The following is a 19,791-nucleotide window of genomic DNA, read 5'->3' as shown; positions in this document are numbered from 1 at the left end:
CTTTGTTAATATCTTGCATCACGTTCTGTCGATTATTACAAAACCAATCAAAAGTATAAAGAGGAAGCCTCTTTTGGTTGCATCCCACATAAAAGTACATAAATTTGATTAACATTTAGACAGGAATGCTAGTTCAAAAGCATTTGACAGAGATCTCCCACATTAAAAGGATATTATTTAAATTAGCCTCTACTATTTGAAGACTCAGTCATGCGTTAAGCTATTGATCATTCATGAAATTATAACAAGCCAAAAATACTACAACTGGAGAACATTTACTACGTTTTATGTAGATTGTAGTGTATGTGATTATAATCTTTGAAAACCCTCGAACAAGTTATAAATGAAAATAATAAATTGATTTTATCAACAGGAAAATATTATCTTCTATTTCCTGAGAAACAAAATATTCGTACCTACGCATAAATTGTAAAATTCTTTCTTGTCATATATAATGTATTATGTGGCAGTACTCTATAAAAGCAAATAGTAATAAAATATAAAGCTTTTCATGAACTACTAACATTTTCCAAAATTATTAAATGTCAGTTCACCTGGACATCCTCGTTGGTAGATGGGTACTTTCCTTATAAAATGCCTCTTAATTTATTTATTTCCTACCAATTATCCTACATTGTTTCACAGCTTGCTACAATTAATCGTCTTTCATATATATATATAAGCATAATTTCAGATGTACTGAAGTTAATCTATGAATTATATACTAATGATAAATATGACTCATTTATATCCATTGTTGGTAAAGATTCTCATATGAATTGCAATAAATGTCATTATGATAATATCTCGACCAAAGCAAATCAGAGCAGGAAATGCATGCAGGGACTCACCGGAGCTTTTGTAGGATGAAGTTGTCGATGGCACTTGGAGAAAGTCGTTCGAGGCCCTGGTCGTTGGCGGTGGATCTCGAGTGTTGTTAGCCACGGCAGCTGCAGCCACAACAGCGGGAGGAGGCGCTAGAGGGATATGCTCAGGGCGGGGCGACCCCCCTACCCCGGTGTGTAAAGCCTTCTGAACTAGACCCGTAAGAGACGCCAGCTGCCGTTCCATCTGCTCTACTCTCATGCTGTAAAACGCCGACCTGGGGGAAGCCAGATTTTCAGTGCTACCTTGCGTAAGGAAACGTTTCCGTTAAGGACAGCGCCTTATTTAGTACACCGTTCTTAGAAAAAAAAATTAAAATAAAGGGTTGAGGGGGGAGGCAATAACACATTCAGCTTGAAACTGATGTTATTATGGTGCGTCAACACTACAGTAAAACATAACAGTAACAATGGCATAGGCACTACAAGCAGGTGTAATAGAATTTAATAACATGTCTGTAGTTCTGACCAGTACTTCGTACAATTTACAATATTGGCAAATGGTCGTTCTCCGCTTACGGCCATTGACTCATTTTTCAACCTGTTCGTGGTATATAAAAGAAAATTTCCCGCCGTTTACCTGTGTCATATTTTACTGAAGTGTGAACATACCCTTAGAATTACTTTCTGATGCCAGATCTAGCTGTGCACACACACTAGAATTGTGTTTTTTATATACTGAGATAGTATGATAGGCGTTATAAATAATGCAATTAAAATAGACTGTCAGAACAAGAAGAAATCTTTTAAGTCGTTGGAAATTTCCAAGAAACAACCTTCTTTACCTGGGATGCTTGTGAGGGTTTCAAATTTATTGCGGAATGTATAATAGTGCCACGAAAATACCCTTAAAGGCAGAAACCTAATAAGACCTCGGTGGGCACTTTTTCTTGGAGAAAACATATCTTTTATTCCTAAAACAAAGGTATTTCTAAGAATGAATAGGTTTAAAACGAGAAAAAACTGCTGATAAAACGAGAGTAGTAAAATATCTTTTCATTCCTAAAGGTTCTCTGGCATGCTGGCAATACACCAGTTCTTGTTTCAGTTAAAATTGTACCTTGACCCTTACTCTTGGACTGAAGGTGAGTCTCTGAGCGATAACTTATATAGTAGTTCACAGGTTATACTATGACCTAATACACAACATGACATCATAATCTCATCCAATCGAGCATCCAAGACCGTGGGTAAGTCTTAGCCTGAAATGCTAAGCAGAGGTTCTTCATTTGACTTCCGAAAGCTAAGCAATCATCAACAAAGTTCATGTTTCTGTAATGGCCATCCCGAGCCACCTCTCATCAATTCGCCATTTCATTCAGGTAACCTTTAACAGATATGAGAGATCCTAATCATTTTATGTGCAATATTGTAATATTGCACCGATTCAGATTTTTTCTCCGTACCTTCTCTCAATTGAGTACATTCTCATTATTGAAAACGATTTTCAGATGAGCAGAGTCTCGTTAGTGGAAATTTTTGCATTGTGTCTCCCCGTAAATGCTGCATAAAGTGCTGTAACGTTCTGTGTGATTGTCAGAGATGTTGGTATTGACTGATGGCATTTTCGCCGAACTGTATGTTAAAAAGTTTTAATTAGGATGTGAAATATAGGTTTTGGATCACTGCAGCGCATTATTAATGGCAGGAAATACATGAATACCTATATAGTTCTTGGGTTTTGAAAGTACATGGTATCATATATTTCGTACACTGAATAAATGTATAGTATTGGATGTTTAAATTAAATTAAAACAAGAATCTTGACAAATAGGAGACCGGTGTATCATAAAGCTTATGCATTACGACAGTGGCAGCTTTCACCGTTTCATTCACGAGAGACTAGCAGCCTCATCTAATAAGACTTACCGAGAAGTGTACCAAACTGCCGAGATACTCTGAAATTCTACATCCCCTGTGACTTCGTCTTGATTTCAAAGTACTTGAAAAGGGACGACTGGTGCCCATACATTTCCTCTGAATCAAATGGAACTTTTTTAGATTGCTGTGGAAATAGTCATACTCTGAAAATATGACGCTAATGCTCTGGAAGATCGTAATATGATGCAATAAACATAAACAAATGTTGACAATAACACAATTCACGAGCTTTTGCAAAAGCCACTTCGCAATATTTCTGAGTTTTGTCATATCATTAAACCAAGCGACCTCCATTGTTAGCGATTTTTGCTCCAAAGAGAGAGAGAGAGAGAGAGAGAGAGAGAGAGAGAGAGAGAGAGAGAGATAAAAGGCAAACAAAAGGTTTCGGGCAAATGCCAGAGGTCGAGTGCAAATATATGCATTAAGGTATGTAGTCGGAACATTAGGAGCTTGCGAATAATGAGGACTTACTCTTTAACGTCGAGTTGAGAAAGCTTGAGAAGTTGGACGAGAATTTAGGAAGTTTGAAGAAAATAGCAGAGGATTATAAAAAGAGAAAAAAAGGATGCTTTTTATTTTGCAGTTGGTATATTGATAGACAGGATGACGATAAGATGAGAGACAAAGAAGTAAAATCTATAATAATAATGATAATGATAATATTAACAATATTTAATATTATTATTATTATTATTATTATTATTATTATTATTATTATTATTATTATTATTATTATTATTATTATTATTATTATTAATGATATCTATGGAACTAGATAATATAAAAATCCCTAATTCCATTTCATTTATTCAGTAGTTTATGATTCTTTCCTTGAAAATTTTATGATAAAAAACAGTTCATGGACTCTTCTGCAAAAAACTAGACAATCAACATAATGGACGAGCGTAAGAGCGTGTAATAGAAATGTTTGAGCGATGTGCGTATACTTCAGCCTCTAGCAATATTCGTCTCTATTGTTGCTGAGAAAATGAGCACAAGTAGTACCTGCAATTATGTATGTACACACACACACACACACACACACACAACACACACATATATATAATATTATTATATATTATATATATACTATATATATATATATATATATATATCATTAAAACCAGGGCTTGAATGTAAAGCATCTTTCTTAGTTGCGACTAGTTTCGGAGATTTACCTTCCGCCGTCATCGGGTAATCCATAATGGAATATGCGTTACATTTAAAATCAACGAAGCAATAAATTAAATTAAAATTAATTATTATAAAATACAGTACCCTAACCTGGCTGGCAAAATCTTAAAACATAAAGATACAAATTCAAAATGTTTGCTGTAACAAATGAGTAGAAATATCTAAACAAGAGTTTTAATCAGTTGTTATCACTAGCTGTAGCTGATTGCTTTTCTATGTTCAACAAGATGGTATATAAACAGCTTGAGGGCGTAGCAGTGGGTAACCCATTAAGATCAAAACACTAGCTAATGCTCTGGTGGTCAGGCGACATGCTGACGATACCTTCCTAATCTTTAGATCTAATGACCACATTTCAATTGTTTTGAGGATACTTGAACTCGAAGTATAGAAACATCGAATGCACTTCGGCAACTAAGGCAGAAGGAAAGCTGGCCTACGTTGACTTACTCATCAGCCACAATAAAAACGGTTTTATTACATCTGTTTATAGGAAACCAACTTTTACGGGTTTGACAACCAAAATGTCGTTATTTATTGTTATTCAGTTTAAGAGAACTTAGTTACGACCTTAACATCAAGAGTTTTTCATATATGTTCAAATTATATTGGCACGGACTTTAAGTTTAATTTTAAAAGTGGTGATTATATTTCATGGCTTTAATACAAATTTTACAAATACGTGTGAAAGGCGCTTCAACAATTATTACTTCCAAAACCTATAAATATCACTGTCAACAGAGCTATACTTTCCCATCGCGTCTGTTAGAAATAGGTCTTCTAATATAAAAAAAAAAAAAATTAACAAAACTATTACATGAATTCGACCCCCGCAAATAAAACTTCGAGTGACATTTAAACTAAAATCTACACTGCAAAAATTCTTGAGGTTCAAGTGTGTGGTACAAACTGAGCTCAAGTCGTTTATTTGCTTATAAGTACAAGTGTCGTTGCTGTAGTGCAATGTACGTCGGAAAATCAGTTCAAGGTTTACATCTTCGAGCATATTGGAAGATCTATTAGGACGATTAGACAATTAAGCAAACTGTCATTTAGCGCCATTCATCAACACAAGAATATGACCATCTCTCAAGCTAAGATTCTTTTTCAGTCCTTACTTGCAGGACCAACGAATGGAGCTCGGAGATGTTGAGTCTCAATATACTCTAAAAGATAGGCCCTCTCTTTGTAATAATGACAGGTGTGTTGAATTCCTGTGTTTTTAAACTCATAATTTCTGCTCACTTTTGACATAAACATTGTGTATTTGCATCTTATATATTTTAGGATTTTGCTGCCTTTTTAAGTTATTATATCTTATATAATAGGTAATCTTATTATACTTTATTACGTCATTGATTTCAAAATTAATGTAACACATATTCCGTTATAAATTGCCCTATGACGGAGGAATGTTAATCTCCAAAACTAGCCGCAATCAATAAAGATGCTCTTTATTCAAGACCTGGTCTTAATATTCATTTTTCTTTCCGATTTACACGGAACTCTATCTTTCTGATATGTATGTATATTGTATGGTAATGTATGTATGTATAATGTATAATATCTAATATATATATATAATATATATATATATATATATATATATATATATATGTATGTATGTATATATATATATATATATATATATATATATATATATAAATATTTATTATAATAATACATATATATATATATATATGTATATATATATTAATAGATATATATATAAAATATATATGTTCTTCTATGGGTAATTATATGTATGTATATGTATTATATAATATATATATATTATATATATTAAATTATTATATATGGTGTGTTTCGAAAATAAGAGCCCCCACCCATCCACAGAACAAATGGAAAGTTATGAAGTTTTCTGCTATAACCTACGTATCTCCAAGTAAATTATCTTAAGTATCTATTAAGCTATTTTTCATTTTACATTTCTTATATTTTCAGACTGAGTGACAGAGTTAGATACAGCCATGGCTAATGACTCAGAGGAAATCAGATGGATTGACCGAATCCAGTCTATAACCTTCAGAGAGGCCAGGGATGCTGGTGCATCCTTCATTTTATGTTCCTGGATAGCTAAATACATTAAAAGAGACTAATCCTTTGTTAAAAGAAACTGGAACAAAAATCCATATGACTGTCATCACAAAAAGAGTGAGAATCTTGGAAGGCCTGAAGTCCTTTCTCAGGAGTCAAAAGACATCATAGCTGAGGCAGTGGGTAGACCAAGAATGTCTTTATGTAAATTGGCGCTTGAACCAGAAACATAAATGGGAAAGAAGAGGAGTTATAGTGCTGTATGTCGTGGGTTGAAAAATCTGGTATCAAGCCATTTCATGTTATCAGCAAGCCCAACATCACTCAGCAACAGAGAGAAGACCGTGCATGGTTTTGTGGTTCATTTCTTAAAGATTGGGATGAAGCTGACTTTCTCCATGTTGCCGCATCAAATGAATTCTTCATTTACACAGTCAGGACGCCAAATCATAAAAATTACATCATTTCGGCTGCAAAGTTAGATGATATCAGTGCTATCGCCAAGTTGTGAAATTTCCTGAATGTTTGAGAATTTTTCTGTTTCACAGCCAAACAGTTAATGTGGATCATCAAAGAAAAAGGACAGTCATGGAATGGTGAATACTTCAGAGAAACTGTGCTTACTGGCAGAGTATATAATTTCTTCAAAGATCCTGAAAATGTGTTATCTGTTGAAGAAGTCACATTTTTGCATGATAAGGCACCATGTTTCAAGGCTCTTCACACACAGGAGCTGCTTCGAAACAGTGGTATCGATTTCTTCTTGTCAAGTGAATTTGCAGGTAGTTCCCTGACCTTAATGTGTGTGAAAACATTGGTAGTATCTTAAAAGATAGTGTTGAAGCACGCACAGTGAGCTATGATGGTATACCAAGCCTCGACGATCTGCAAATACTAGAGATGACCGTAGTGCTCTGGGAAATGTAGTTTGAGTCTCAGCTTTTCTGCAATTTGTTGAAATCATACCCCTTAAGAATGCAGGCTGCGGTACAAGCAGATGGAGGCTACACAAAATATCAAATAATCAGAGAGAAACTTAAATAAATACATTTTGAATTACTTTTGTTTTGGTCCATATCAGCTATAGTTTATGCTGTAGAGGGGGGGGGGTGCTATATATATATATATATATATATATATATATATATATATATATATATATATATATATATATATATATAGTATATATAAAATGAATTCCATAAGAGCAGAAGCATGTCTACATGCCCAACAATAGCACGCGTCAAAAGTGCTGAAAAAAGGAAGCTTTCATCCGCCTGCTTGATAGCCTGCTTCATCCAGCCGTCGAAGAGAAAGATGAAAGTAATTTCCTCTCTCTCTCTCTCTCTCTCTCTCTCTTCCTTTTTGGTCCTGACGAGCACTACTCTCTAATGCAATATCCTGCTCAACTTTTCGTGCATGTTCAAGGTTTCAACTTCCTGAGATGTTTAATCATCATCATCATTCTTATTATTGAGATAGTTGCTGATGTTATCTTATTCAGTATCATCAAATTGACGTGTCTGGTGAAAACTAATTTGGACGCAGCACCAGAAATATGATCAGTAAATATCGGAATTTTCGTAAGGAAATTGGAAATAGAGTTAGAATCACACGGCCAGTCGACACGGCATTTTGCCATATCAATTAGAACGCCGAGAAGAACCATACGACACCTTTAAGCAAATATAAAATGGAAAATCGATACCACGACAAAAAGTTTAATCCCCCTCACAGAAAAATGGCCTGAAGTTTTTCCTGTATTTACTCACCATAGTGTAGTGTGCTTCATGCGGTGTACTGTAGGCACTGCTTCAGGTTCTTTGCAGCGTCCCCTTGGCCCCTACCTGCAACCCCTTTCATTCTTTTGATTTTACCTTCGTTCATATTCTCTTTCTTTTCTCTAACTTTCCACCCTCTCCTAGCAATTGTTTCAAAGTGCAAATGCGAGGTTATCCCCGTTACATCTTTCATGTCCTTCAACCCTTAATTTCCCTTTCAGGGTTGAATAACCTCTTAGGTTCCAGCGCTTGGCCTATGGCCGGAATTCTATATTCTTACTACCTTGGTAGAAAAATACGATATTGACTAGCATCGCCTTCCAAGCTAACTGAGAGAGGGGTATCCGAACAAAATTCCTTTAGCAACAATGATCGAATGAAGTCACAACACATTGAATATGATTTTTACCAAAACTAATTTGCATGTTTTATCAGAAGAACTAAATGAAGCCTTAGAGTAATTTGTTCGCACTTGAGATAGGCAGAGGGAGGAGCAACATTTAAAGGAATTCCTTGCAGGGTGGATGGAAACATCACAAAACAAAAGAAAGGCTTAGATAGAGCAGAACACACACCAAGTATTTGTAGCAATATTTTCCAACATTTGAGTAAATCGACTAACTGATTCGGTCCATGAGATTGCATCAGGTAACTAACCTGATCGACGCAAAAGAGTGGAAAGACAAAGATACACAACGGAAATATAACCAGAATAAACCATGACACAAGATCTTGGCTTGTTTTTTAACACTGGCACCGCCTTCAATTTAACAAACATCAATATCCATAACATCACGGGAAAACTTTCCATAGTTTTATGGAAAGGAAATGAGACACTGAGGAGCCGCGGCCTTGAGAGCGTGACATCGTGGCCCCTCGATAGGATAAGGATATTTACGATCAGGGAGACGAGTAGCTCAAGAAGCTCAGGGCTCAAGATGATAGGGGAAGTTCCCTATTGAACGGGACGTATAGGCTATTAGACAAGATTATGTCATTTTCTGTTCTTGGGTTTACACAGAATACTTTGAACTTCCGTTGCCTCTCTCTCTCTCTCTCTCTTTCTCTCTCTCTCTCTCTCTCTCTCTCTCTCTCTCTCTCTCTCACATGAATAAAAGTAGCTTAGATATATCGTAAGCGGGGCTAGAGTTATTTTCTTGAATTCTTTACTAATTTCAAAAACGCTTACTTCTTGGATGCCAAGCTTGCAAATGAATATGAGAAGAAATTTCAAAGACAATGACATTAGATGGTTCGAAATGAGATTGGCCGCCAAAAAGAAAACATTTGATAACAGTCAAGAAAACAAAATTTACCATAATACAACTGATATCAATACAGCTGTACTATGAATATACCAAGATCACCACAATGTTTTTGTATGCAAAACAAAACTTTATTTCTTGCTTGGAGGGGCATTTTTTGTCATAGTAAGCCGTCATTAGGTTAAGGTGTACCTGATATTCAGTGCATTCTAAAGGCGTTCTCACCTTAAACATGAAGCAGCACGTCTGTCTGTCTCTTATTTAATCACGGCTAAACGGCTTGATGGATTTAAACCAAACAAAAACTATTGGATAGGGCTTAGATCGAGGATGGTTTATAGCCTTATATGGCTATAACCAGATCATTGGTTTCCTCAGTAATGAGCGTTATGTTCGTCTGTCTTACTGTTATTCAATCATAGCTAAAGGGCTTGACGGATTTAAACCAAACAAAAACTGTCGGATAGGGCTTTGATTGAGGATGGTTTTTAGCCTTATATGGCTATAACCAGATCATTGGTCTCCTAGATATAATCTTTATCGATAAATTCATAAATACCTCTTCAAATAAAAGCTATATCAGGATATCTGACACAGGGACGTTATTTCAGATTTTTGTTGGGGGTGGGCAAAGACAGTTTGGCAAGCGAAGCAAGCTTAATCAGCTGTTTTTTTTGTTTTTTTTTTTAGCTATTTCCTGTGTTTTTTTAAGCCACACGAGCAAGGTATTTCAGTAGAAATTATATACTCCCACTAATGTTTGTTTATCTCATCATCACTGGTAGCTAGTAGACAGACAAGGATCAAGAAATTTCATATATTTATGATTGCACATTGTTCAGGATTTTAAGCCAGAACCAAGTAAAAGTAATACCCTTTTCTAAAGGCAGTTCATATTTTTGAGTTGCCCATCTGAATGAAAGCCTCCGTTCTTTCTAAACCATCTCAATTCCCATTGGCTGCCTTGGAATTTTATAAGGCGAGGCCACAGCAGCTCACTCTCAGAAATTCCTCAGAAATGCCAGGCATGTCCTAGAACTCAAATGCCTCTCACCTGCAGAACACCACTTGCCCCCTGTCCCCTTTTTTATGCTCCCCTGCTTCCTCTGGGAATCTCCCATGTGTTCTTTTACCTTCCATAGTGCCCAGATCGATCAGCAGATAAGAAGACAAGAAGACCACGGATTTCCAGGTACTGTAAGAGTAATTTCTAGTGTAGCCATTGAATCGTTTTGCCTCTTGTCTGTATTTTGCTTCATTCTTCCAGGATGACTCCCTCCCCTTCTTGGCTCAGCTTCTCACTCCCCAAATTTTGGTCCAATAATGTGATTAATTCCCTTGTGATGTTAGTAATGATGTTAAACATTCCTCCAGTTAATCAAGCAACATTTTATGGCCCCCTTGAGTGAGCTTTAATACGCAATGCTAAGAACAAGTAATGTGCAATCTTTTTCCTATGTGTCCATCGCCTTAGTACTGATGCTAGAATGCAATCTTTTTGCAGACAGATATCATGCCTGGTTGTGAGAGAAAAATTGGGAACCCTTGGAAACGACGCTTGCATTTAAATAAGCCGCTTTGTGGAAATCATACCTCAGGGTCTGGGTCATTTCCCAGCCACGTGTTTCAGGTGGACCTGCAATCAACCACCTTCCATTAATATCTTGACCTACATGTAATTTAAATGTAAATATAGTCCAGTTAAATTAAGGGCCAGAGTTTTATGTAAATTCCTCCTTTCAGTAATATCTGCCTTCAGCCGTAGATTTTTGTTTGTATTAACTCTCGTCCCTCCAGGCAAGGCCATTTTATGATTCCTAGAAGTCGCATTAATAAATTTTCACTGAGTGAACGAGCAGTTCATCTCAACATAAAAAGAAAATATGCTGTTACTTTTTGGGGCTTGGGGGTTGAAGGGGGGCACGATTAGGCTTGGGGAGGGCAACTTGGCCCCCACTCAGCAACCGCCCTCCCCCACCCCACTCCCAATTATGCCCCTGATTCTGAGGTATACTTTTGCAGCGGCCACGTGGGTTCTTACAAACACCCATGTTTGGGTTGCCCACTTATTTGAGTATCCTATGGAGATTATAAGTTCGAACATCTCAAAGCATGAGCTCGAAATCTTTACATCGAGCGCTCATTTCTCTGTCAACTGTCAAACGAGAAACAGCAGTGAAATGAAAGTTATTTTTGGTTTATAAGGCATGTACATTGCGAGTTATTGATTTAATAAAGCATGTAATCGACGATGCTAACACGCGTGTGCAATGCAATTAATTTCTCTTCATCAATGGGTAGCTTTGCTAGTCTAAATAACTGGAGCAACACAGTGCAATACATTTTTCAATCTCAGACCTCACTGCTGACCACTGCACAAATCAAAGAGCAGAATTGAACCGTTCGACCTCCTAAATAACTAAAACAAAAAACATTTAAATTATGAAAAATGTAAAGGATATGCCACACACCTTCTGAGACGAGAAGATTCCATTTAGTCTAATTATCATTTCATAGAAAGAAGTGTAGGCCTCCTGAATAATGGGAACCACTTCCTGTGTTGAAAAATGAACATGCCGGTCCTCGTAATCTTATATAAAATCCCCACCTCTCTTTGGCTGCTGCAATATATTTTCTTTTTCAGTTTTTGTATCTTTTTATTTATCTTTTTAATGAGTTGATCTTGAAACACAAACAATAATCTTGTATATTTTTCTTTGAAGTTTAAAGACTATTTTTATGAATTTTAGTAAGAAATATATCTGATTTCAAGGAGTAAGATATTTCCAAAACTGATTACAATGCTTCATGCTTCTATACCGGCTCTATTTAACATTAATATTTACGAAGGTTTCACAAGAATGTACTTAAGTTTTGTCTAGCAATGTTATTGTTTGTAAAGAATCCGACCAAACATGTTTTGTGGATTATATTTATCATAGATTATTCAATCACTTATATTGATAGCCTTATTGGTCTCTCATTTTTATTCACTTGTAAATTGTGTTATTATTAAATCTATAGACAAAATAACAAAGCTCTCTCTTGGGGCAATCACACTACTAGAGAAAAAGTTACCCGAAAATGTTTCAATATTTCCGAGTGAACAGCGTCTACTCAGTTACTGTTCGCATAACTGACTGCACTGATAACGACCAAACATCGTAAGTAAAAGCTGATAGTTACATGCCATGTTGCCTTGCGAAACCGCCGTATCACTGCCACACTTTTAAAGTTCCCTCGTCTCTGTTGGTGGCCCAGAGTCCCAGACTCTGGGCGTCCACACACAGCCTCCTGCGCCCTTACCACACTTAGGAAAGGGGTGCTGTGCTGGTATTTAGCCGGGTTAATCTAAGCCATACATCCAATACACCGTCTCAGTATTTTTGCACTTTCTTGGGAGAATCGTATATTTGTTATTGATAGCTTTTCAGGATATATGCGGGCCTTTCTAATTTTAAAAAGGAGTGCTAACCATTCGTTTGGTTTATATGCGTTCTCTTAGCGGAGCAGTTAGAAACTAATTAATTTTGCGACGTTTTAAAACGTTACCAATTCATGAGAATTAGCTGAGTATGGAGCTATTAATTGTAACTGGTATCAAAGGAAAGAATAACGAGTTGTTCATTAATCAATAATACTGATAAAACCTGAAGTGATAAAATAGAATCTATGCAATTGCTTTGGAAACGCAGGTTTAAGTGACGGTGAGAGCATGAGTTAACAGAAATATTAGAGGAAAACTAACAAAATTGATTACAGTAGACAGTAATAATGATGAAAAATAAGTAAACCAAATTATTTTTCAATAAATGTAGTGGAACAGAAAGTAAAAAAGAAATCGTGGCTAGGGGAAAATAAAGGACTTTACTGTGTATGTGTCTTAAGCGGAATTTGAAAATATGAATGCTACTAGAATAAAAATCTGTTTCCTATATAGTGACCCACAAGAGTTTTAACCTCGTATGTATCCACCACCTTTGCGGCGTGTTTAGTGCAAGCCCGTTAGGGATTACCGTAAAAACACACAAAAGACTGTGAGTAGCGTAAAAATAATGACCCCCAACAAATAATGGTCCTAGCTAACGACCCCCGAAAACCCTTGGGGGTCACTATCTAGGAAAGATCCATGGAATGATCCCTTGTCACACTTCAAAATGAACATGAATGTAACTGTAATTGTTAGTAGCTCATAAGGAGAAAGCTACATACAAGTTTCACAGACATAATTCAGTCAATTTTTGTAGACTAACGTCATTTCGATCAGTACGACGCGTTGGCGTGGTTCAGTGCCAATCGCGAAAAGAAGAAAAGCTAGGCAGATAAACCTTCCTAACACTCAGTCATCTGTCATTTAGCCCCTGCTTTATAGTACATACCTTTCAGTGCCTTGATTGCACATGATGAAGTTTGCCAATTAATCATAGTGTTTGAAATGTACTCGCGCATGTTTTCAGTATTTAAGAACTAACTTGGCTGCAGTCTAGTTCCAGTGGACAGGAAATTCAACGTATCTTTCCAGTGCTCACCGGAGAAAAGCACTGCAAATGTATCTGTCACTGATATTCATATCCTGTATTGTGTGAATACCAAGCAAAGGTCATGCCGAAGTTACCCACAGTGATCTATCTCACACTTGATGAGTGATGTATTTGCTAGCTCACCCATTATTCAAATCAGTCAGTCCCTTCTGCTCCCGTGGTAATAACGATGAATCTACATGATATGCTTCATATAGCTTGTTCAAAATGAATAGATACAGACGTAAACAAATTCCACGTACAGCCTACACTCATCCACAGTCACACACATGCGCACGCACACCCCTCACCCCTCCAACACACACACACATATACACACACACTCACAAACACACACACACACACACACACACATATATATATATATATATATATATATATATATATATACGTATATATCTTTTTCTTCGTAATTTCATATAAGTATGTTTAGGACGCACATACACACCCTGGAAATAAAAAGTTAAAGTAATTAACAAAGAACCGAATTCAAAAAGAAATAAAAGAGAGAGCTCAATGCCATAGTCAGACTCACCTAGCTTCCTCGTCGATGATAGGAGTGACGGAGCCGGACCGAGACCCGTACTGCCCTCCTCCATAGTAAGGGTCCTCGTAGCTTGGCGTCGGCGTCAAGTAAGCGCTTCCGGTACCGCCGTACGGTCTGGGAGATCGCTCAGGGGAAGACAGGTATCCATCACCGTGCATGCGTTCTGTTAACAAAGGAAACCCCTTTGGAGATGAATATGAACTAACATGAACGTGGGCCAGTGTCGGGGGATGATGAAGGATGTACGTAAGAAAAGACTAAGATTAAGCTCACTAACCAGTTCATTCCGAATCTCCTTAAGGCTATTACGATAGCGCTGTAAAGGTCGTTAACCTTTTTCGGAAAATGTTAACGATTCAGCTAAACATTTCCCCGTAGGGTGGTAGAGCCTTCAGTGCACCTCACGAGGGAGTGATATTGCGAGTTTACTAAAGGGTGGCTGCAGTGTCTCTTCAACCACAATTTCACCCACTTTTTACCTTTTCAATTGACCTCCGTTGCCCCTTCCTTTCCTCGGTATTGCTGTTCAACCTCTCTGACTAATAGTTCTGAGTGCAAGTGTGGGTGTATTCCTTATTCCACCTTTAGAGTTGTGCTTCATCTCCGTCATTTTTTGGTTCTTTTTATCACGCTGTCCGACACCCACTCCCATCCCTTGAGTGCTGAGTGACCGAAAGTTCCGCAGTGTTTAGCTTGACGGCATAAATTTCATGGATCAATAAAGTACAAGCGTATCGGCAAAAGCATGAAAAGAGTGAGGGACAAAGAGGTGAAAACAAATAAACAAATGAGCTGAACTCTGAAAAACATCACTAACGATGGGGAAGTGGGATGATACACCATTAAAAAAACGATGTAAGGCGACTGGTTAAAAAAAAAAAAAAAAAAAGGATAAATCCTTCATTTATGGCCAAATAATGTTGGAACAATTACATAAAAGAAGGGCCGAGTGAAGGATCAGGAAAGGTTTCTTGAAATGTAGTTGTTAGAAAAAAGGCCAAAAGAGAATACGGAGAGAAAGATGTAAAAGATAAAAAGAAACGAAGAGCTGAAGGGTATGTTATTTATGAGGGAAAGAGATAAAGGAAGAAAGATGAAATACGTAAATCTTTAAGACTAAATATATAAAGAAAACCTTATCAAACGAGAATAAAGTCACATTAATCTAATGGCTTTAATGTCGTATTCAGAACAGTAAGTGACAAGAGAAGATATGTGAATCTTGTCATAATTAAGAAGACAACTGTGATAACAAACAACATTTCCCTAGTGAGTGTTGAAGATATGGGGTAGGAAGCAAGTCTACTATGGGTTTCACAGACAGTGCAAGCACATTTTTTGGCAATAACTCTGTAATGAATACTCGTATCAGTACGAGATTTTGCTATAGTGGATTACACCCAGTGCCGTAGTTTGTAAGAGTATCGTGAATCACTCATTGTAAAGAATAAAGACACTTGTCCCTGTACTAAGAGGCAAAAACTCGATTAGCCAGAAATGGATACGAACACAACAGTAAAAAAACTCAGGCTACTGTCTCCCCCAACCTCCACGCCACCCCTTTCGTCCTCCTTCCCTCACCTTCCCTACTCTCTCCGAAAGTTGCTTCAGTTTAAACTTATTTTGTATTTTTTTCTATCTGACTATCTATCTATCTATCTATCTATCTAATAATATATGTTGTTGTATATATCTAATGATCCAGTCGGTTGTCAGCTGCCAGTTGACTTATTTATTTATGCATTGATCCGCTCATCTCTCTCTCTCTCTCTCTCTCTCTCACTCTCTCTCTGAAAGTTACTTTAGTTTAAACATATTTTGTACGATTTTTTAATCTATCTATCTATCTAATGATAGTTTACAATGATGTATACATCTAACGATTCAATCGGTTGATACCTGACAGTTGACTGATTTATTTATACATTGATCCGATCACTCTGTGTGTGTGTGTGTGTGTGTTAGTGGTACCTACTGTAAATGGTTATTATAACGAGAGGTATCTGAATGTATGGTGGAGGTGCAAAACGATAGACACTATGATTTATAGTAAAGCGATTGTTATACTTCAAGGTCTAAAGAATACCACTTGTGGTTGGTTACCTTCTTCGTAATCCACATTTGGACTCATGGCATCAGCAATATGAGCGCGACCAATTGCCTTCGGATTAATTTGAATAGGTAACTGGTTATAGTTACTCAGTGTTACGAATAAAAATTGAGTCTTTCTGCCGCACATTCATTAGAGTTATTGCCTTGATTATACCGATGAACATATCTTTATGTCATGAATGCTTATTTTAGGTATATATATATATATATATATATATATATATATATATATATATATATATATATATATATATCTGTACATCATATATAATGTACGTATATAATATACCAAAATTAAACATTCAGAGAGAGAGAGAGAGGAGCAGATCAATGCATAAATAAATCAGTCAACTGTCAGATAACAACCCAGTGAATCACTAGATATATACATCAGTGTAAACTATTATAAGATAAATAGATAAAAAAATCGTACAAAATATGTTTAAACTGAAGTAACTTTCAGAGAGAGGGAAGGGAAGGTGAGGGAAGGAAGACGGAGGGGGATGGCAGTGGTTTTGGGGGAGAGGGTAGGCGGAGCTCTTACTGTTGTATTCGTATCCATTTCTGGCTAATCGAGTTTTTGCCTCTTGGTACAGGGACAAGTGTCTTTATTCTTTACAATTAGTGATTCACGATACTCTTATAAATTGCGACACTGGGTGTAATACACTATAGCAAAGTCTCGTACTGATACGAGTGCTCATTACAGAGTTATTGCCAAAAAACGTGCTTGCACTGTCTGTGAAACCCATAGTAGTATAATCATCTCCCTGAGGAAAGATTCCGAGGATATCGACACCAGTAGCAATTATCCCATTATATATAAACAGAAAAGTTCATAATAAAAGGGTTTATTGCTGACAGGCGTAGCATGCGTTAAAGAAAAATTTACAAATGTGTAATGGAAGCATACTTTGAGAGAAAATGATGCAGATAACTGAATATGTAAAAATTGAGAGAATCATTGTTTGTATGTGAAAATTTACTGTTAAGCAAGAAATTATCATAATTTTCATTATTATTATTATTGATAACTATCATATTGCCTTACTTAATGAGAAAAGGTGCAGTGAGAATTTTAAGTTCCCTATCTCGACCTGGTAACTTTCAATGGAAAGGAGATGCTAGATATTGGAAGATATATATAAGCGAACCTTGCGTACAAACGGCAAAGTAACAAAACTGGTACAAAATTTGCTCCGAAAAAGAATGATTTCACACAGTTATGTCTGTTTAAAATTGGAATGTCTGATATGTTGAAAACTGGAGATATTGACTGAAGTTTGCTAGGTAAAGAGAAAATTAGTATGGAACCTGAAAATTTGAAACATTTTGTTATTGAAAAAAAACACTAAAAATAAATGTTTAGTGAGGGAGGTTGAGAGAGCAAGTTTAAATCAGATTGACTGGATGAATAACATTAACGGCTGCGGAAAATTAAATGTTGAGGTTCCCGTGAATTCTGTTCCCTTAATGATTAAAACTCTTCCAGAGTCGAAATAAAATGCGCATTTCCCCCGAAGTTTCATCTCTATCCGTAGCCTCTTCTTGTTGAATCTTTTTTTTTTATCATTTTTGTTTAGTGTTTCATCAATAGATTCTAAACGGTTTACGATATAAGATGTCATCCTTTGGTGGACTCCAATTAGATAACAAAGAGAATAAATTTTCAAAGCAAAATTGTTCATTCGAAATATATGATACTGAAAATGGGATAAGAATAGAAATTATGAGATAAAATATTTTATAATAAGAAGAATAATACAGTAAGAATAAAGGTAATTAGTAACTATCTTCCCTAAAAATAACAGTCGTTAAAGGTAGCATAAAACTAGTGGCGGTAACGGCAATATAAAACAAAAATTAATAAGGTACAAAGAAATTGCCTCTCCTACTAAATCCGCGAAACCCCAAAATCCAAAACTTACCTTGAGTAAAGAGTTCACTAACAAGAGCTACGGTGAAAGCTCCTGACTTTATGAAAGGTGACCTAGATAGAAACGTCGATTTCATAATGGTAGCTTTAAAGAGACTAAAAGAGGTTGTTTCTAAAGTCGACAGAAATTAGACACCGAAAGAGATATTTCATCAATGTATAGATCTAATTGGAAATATGGGAGCAGTTCAATTATCACTAAAGAAACGTAAACACTGCACTGCAGGAAAGCAAGTCATAAGCACAAGTCGGTAACTTACCGCGCATACATAACAACCATGTTTAATAGAAGCTAAACAAATTATTGAAAGTTCTAACAAGTACTTCATGGAGTAGGTTCCTAGACTCTAGATGAAGCAAACCAGTAACACTGATGAAAACAAAAGAGAAAAACTTCAAACTCATCAGCATCAACACAATACAAATAAAACAAGTAGCGACAGGTTGCTGCAGTTTATTTTGCATTATTACAACGCCTAGGAACATTTCGTGTTGCGATAATACTAAATTTATTTAGGGGCTTATATAAATCTGTAACAATTATTATCTGATTTTTGGTGCGTGCGCCAGTGACTAAAGTTATCCTTTAGAGAATTTCTAGACTTATTCAGTGTTACTATACATACATACATATATACATGTATATATATATATCTATATATATATATATATGTATATATATATATATATATATATATATATATGTATATATATATATATATATATATATACATATATATTTATATATATAGATATATATATATACATGTATATATGTATGTATGTATAGTAACACTGAATAAGTCTAGAAATTCTCTAAAGGATAACTTTAGTCACTGGCGCACGCACCAAAAATCAGATAATAATTGTTACAGATTTATATAAGCCCCTAAATAAATTTAGTATTATCGCAACACGAAATGTTCCTAGGCGTTGTAATAATGCAAAATAAACTGCAGCAACCTGTCGCTACTTGTTTTATTTGTATTGTGTTGATGCTGATGGAGTTTGGAGTTTTTCTCTTTTGTTTTCATCAGTGGGTGTGTGTTTTTATTTTTTTTCCTTTTCCCCGCTCTGTCCTTCAGTCACCTATTTTTCACTCTGGTAGGTTGTCTCTCCAACCTAGTGTTGTTGTACAGTAATTTTTACATTTTAAATGTTTTAGTGTTTTAGTGTCCAATTTTAAATACTATACCGTGTTTTAACAGTGACGAGTCTTGTATGCCTTTACCTCTCCGCCTTGTGATATTATATATATATATATATATATATATATATATATATATATATATATATATATATATATATATGCATATATATATATATATAATATATATATATATATATGCATATATGTATATATATATGCATATATATATATATATATATATAGTATATAGATATATATATATATATATATATATATATATATATATATATATAGTATATATATATATGCATATATATATATATATATATATATATATATATATATGTATGTATTATATATATATATATATATATATATATATATATATATATATATATATGTATATATATATATATATATATATATATATATATATATATAT

General features: G+C 35.5%; 1 protein-coding gene across 3 annotated transcripts in view; it reads right to left on the bottom strand.

The window, feature by feature from the left end:
• LOC135216376 (coiled-coil domain-containing protein AGAP005037-like) overlaps positions 1 to 19,791 on the bottom strand; it is a 1,031,334-nt gene that overhangs the window by 243,667 nt on the left and 767,876 nt on the right. For all 3 annotated transcript variants that reach the window (XM_064251640.1, XM_064251641.1, XM_064251642.1), the window contains 2 exons: positions 14,140 to 14,314; positions 852 to 1,102 (listed from right to left, as the gene is read on the bottom strand). In XM_064251640.1, coding sequence (XP_064107710.1) covers positions 852 to 1,102; positions 14,140 to 14,314 — 426 coding nt within the window. The remainder of the gene's footprint in view (positions 1 to 851; positions 1,103 to 14,139; positions 14,315 to 19,791) is intronic.

Source organism: Macrobrachium nipponense, chromosome 6, assembly GCF_015104395.2.
Source record: "Macrobrachium nipponense isolate FS-2020 chromosome 6, ASM1510439v2, whole genome shotgun sequence".
NCBI lineage: Eukaryota > Metazoa > Arthropoda > Malacostraca > Decapoda > Palaemonidae > Macrobrachium > Macrobrachium nipponense.
This window is presented reverse-complemented; position numbering and strand designations above follow the sequence as displayed.